The sequence below is a fragment of the Pogoniulus pusillus genome, chromosome 40 (genome assembly GCF_015220805.1).
Source record: "Pogoniulus pusillus isolate bPogPus1 chromosome 40, bPogPus1.pri, whole genome shotgun sequence".
Classification (NCBI taxonomy): Eukaryota; Metazoa; Chordata; class Aves; order Piciformes; family Lybiidae; genus Pogoniulus; species Pogoniulus pusillus.
Window position 1 is genome coordinate 6,246,672 of NC_087303.1, and position 3,429 is coordinate 6,250,100.

Here is a 3,429-nt window from a genome sequence, read left to right on the forward strand (position 1 = left end):
GTGGGGCACAGGGGACACGGGGGTGGCACAGGGGAGGGACTTTCCCTCGCGGCCCCGTCCCGACCCCACGCAGCGGGGGGGGGTTCACGGCAGAAGTTCGCCGGGGGGTAGGGGGGGAGCCAAGCTCCCCCCGGTCCCGGCCCGATGACCCCCGGGGGCGGATGGGGGCAGAGCAGGGGCGGAGCCAGGGGCGGAGCATCCTCCCAGTTTGAATGTGATTGGTCGGACTGGAGGGCGGGGCCCACAGGGGGCGGGGCCCGGGGTGCCGCTCCGCCCTGCGGGGACGCGGCGCTGCCCCGCACAAAGGCGGCGGGAGCGTCCGGTGCGGCCGCTTCGGTACCCGGCACCCCGGTACCCCCCCCGATACCCCCCCCCGGCGTTCCCCCCCGCCCCTCCCCCCCGGCACCTCACCAGCGCCACCAGCCCTCGGGGCTCCGGCACCGGGTCGGGGCAGCGGGAGCACCGGGAGCGCCGATTCCAGGCAGCGGGAGCAACGCTGCGGAGCACCGAGTGCGGCCGGGCCGGGTATCTAGTCCGCCACGTCCGAGCACCGGGAGTTGTCCCGCCGCGCACGGGAGCCATCGAACCGAGCAGAGGGGCACGTACGTTCCGGGCACCGACAGCCGTCCAGGCGTGACTTCAGCGTATCCAGTCACCGGGAGTCTTCCAGGCGGCACCGGGCACGGCAAATCGGATCACTGGGAGTCGTCCAGACAGCACCGGGCACGGCAAATCCGGTCACCGGGAGTCATCCAGGCGGGACTTGAGTGTATCTAGTCGCCGGGAGTCGTCCGGGCACCATCGAGCACGGCAAATCTGACCACCGGGAAGACATCCAGGCAGCACCGGGCACGGCAGATCCATTCGGGAGGACCGGCCGGCTAGCTGGGCACGGGGCACGGTAAATCCGGGCACCATGGGCCCCCCCGGCGTGCTGCCCGCCCTGGCCTGGCTGCTGGTGGGGCTGAGCGTGCCGGTGCCGTGCCGGAGCCAGCCGCACGGCGAGAAGGGCATCTCCATCCCCGACCACGGCTTCTGCCAACCCATCTCCATCCCGCTCTGCACAGATATCGCTTACAACCAGACCATCATGCCCAACCTTCTGGGTCACACCAACCAGGAGGACGCGGGCTTGGAGGTCCACCAGTTCTACCCTTTGGTGAAGGTTCAGTGCTCGCTGGAGCTCAAGTTCTTCCTCTGCTCCATGTACGCGCCGGTCTGCACGGTGCTGGAGCAGGCCATCCCGCCCTGCCGCTCCATCTGCGAGCGGGCACGCCAGGGCTGCGAGGCCCTCATGAATAAGTTCGGCTTCCAGTGGCCGGAGCGATTGCGCTGCGAGAACTTCCCCCGGCACGGCGCCGAGCAGATCTGCGTGGGGCAGAACCACTCGGAGGATGGTGGCTCCCCAGCGCTGCTCACCAGCGCCACGCCGTTGGCCGGCCAGGGCACCCCGGGTGCCCCTCGGTATGCCACCCTCGACCACCCCTTCCACTGCCCGCGGGCGCTGAAGGTGCCCAGCTACCTCAACTACAAGTTCCTGGGGGAGAAGGACTGCGCGGCCCCCTGCGAGCCCACCCGGCCCGACGGCCACATGTTCTTCAACGAGGACGAGATCCGTTTCGCCCGCATCTGGATCCTCATCTGGTCTGTCTTGTGCTGTGCCTCTACCTTCTTCACCGTCACCACCTACCTGGTGGACATGCAGCGTTTCCGCTACCCCGAGCGGCCCATCATCTTCCTCTCGGGCTGCTACACCATGGTGTCGGTGGCCTACATCGCCGGCTTCGTGCTGGAGGAGAGGGTGGTCTGCAACGAGCGCTTCCAGGAGGACGGCTACCGCACGGTGGTGCAGGGCACCAAGAAGGAAGGCTGCACCATCCTCTTCATGATGCTCTACTTCTTCAGCATGGCCAGCTCCATCTGGTGGGTCATCCTCTCCCTCACCTGGTTCCTGGCCGCCGGCATGAAGTGGGGCCACGAGGCCATCGAGGCCAACTCCCAGTACTTCCACCTCGCTGCCTGGGCCGTGCCGGCCGTCAAGACCATCACCATCCTGGCCATGGGGCAGATCGACGGGGACCTGCTGAGCGGCGTCTGCTTCGTGGGCCTCAACAACATCGACCCTCTGCGGGGCTTCGTGTTGGCCCCGCTCTTCGTCTACCTCTTCATCGGCACCTCCTTCCTCCTGGCTGGCTTCGTCTCCCTCTTCCGCATCCGCACCATCATGAAGCACGGCGGGACCAAAACGGAGAAGCTGGAGCGGCTGATGGTTCGCATCGGCGTCTTCAGCGTCCTCTACACCGTCCCTGCCACCATCGTCATCGCCTGCTACTTCTACGAGCAGGCTTTCCGCGAGCACTGGGAGCGCAGCTGGATCAGCCAGAACTGCAAGAGCTTGGCCATCCCCTGCCCGCTCCACTTCACCCCCCGCATGACCCCCGACTTCACCGTCTACATGATCAAGTATCTCATGACTCTGATCGTGGGCATCACCTCTGGCTTTTGGATATGGTCGGGCAAAACCCTGCACTCCTGGAGGAAGTTCTACACGCGGCTCACCAACAGCAAGCAGGGCGAGACGACGGTGTGACCCCCCCCCCACCCCCCTCCCAGCCTGAGCCCGGCCACCGCCGCTGCCGCTGCCCTTTGGCTTGAAATGTGGGAGGGGGTGGGGGGAAGGGGGAGGGAGAGAGGGTGGTGTGTGCGTGGGGGTGGTGGTGTTTGGGGCGGGGGGGGGGGGGGGAAAAGTCGGTGATCTATTTTTGTTTTTAGGTTTATTAACGTCTAAAGGGTGTCTCTGGCGCGCGCTTCGGGGGGGGGCTTCTCGTTTTGTAATTAAACCTGTACATAGCGTTTGTAAATTTAATCATAGAGCTGTATTTAAAGGCGGGGGGGGGGAGGGGGGAGGGGAGGAGAGGGGGGAAAAGTAGGGAGGAGAGGGATGAAAAGTAGGGAGGAGAAGGAGGAAAGGAGGGAGAAGAGGGAGAAAGGGGAGAAGGAAGGAGAGCAGGAGAGGGAGGAAGTGGAGCAGGAGAGGGAGAAAGGGGAGAAGGAAGGGGAGCAGGAGAGGGAGAAAGGGGAGAAGGAAGGGGAGCAGGAGAGGGAGGAAGGGGAGAAGGAAGGGGAGCAGGAAAGGGAGGAAGGGGAGAAGGAAGTGGAGCAGGAGAGGGAGGAAGGGGAGCAGAAGAGGGAGAAAGGGGAGAAGGAAGGGGAGCAGGAGAGGGAGGAAGGGGAGAAGGAAGGGGAGCAGGAGAGGGAGGAAGGGGAGCAGAAGAGGGAGAAAGGGGAGAAGGAAGGGGAGCAGGAGAGGGAGGAAGGGGAGCAGGAAGGGAAGCAGGAGAGGGAAGAAGGGGAGCAAGAAGGGAAGCAGGAGAGGGAGGAAGGGGAGATGGAAGGGGAGCAGGAGAGGGAGGAAGGGGAGATGGAAGG

The 3,429-nt window shown here is 65.4% G+C and overlaps 1 protein-coding gene across 1 annotated transcript; it reads left to right on the forward strand.

The window, feature by feature from the left end:
* Positions 1–308: 308 nt before the first annotated feature.
* FZD2 (frizzled class receptor 2) lies at positions 309–2,704 on the forward strand. Its single transcript, XM_064174450.1, has one exon. The coding sequence runs from the start codon at positions 917–919 to the stop codon at positions 2,588–2,590; it is 1,674 nt and encodes a 557-aa protein (XP_064030520.1). The 5' UTR covers positions 309–916; the 3' UTR covers positions 2,591–2,704.
* Positions 2,705–3,429: the final 725 nt, after the last annotated feature.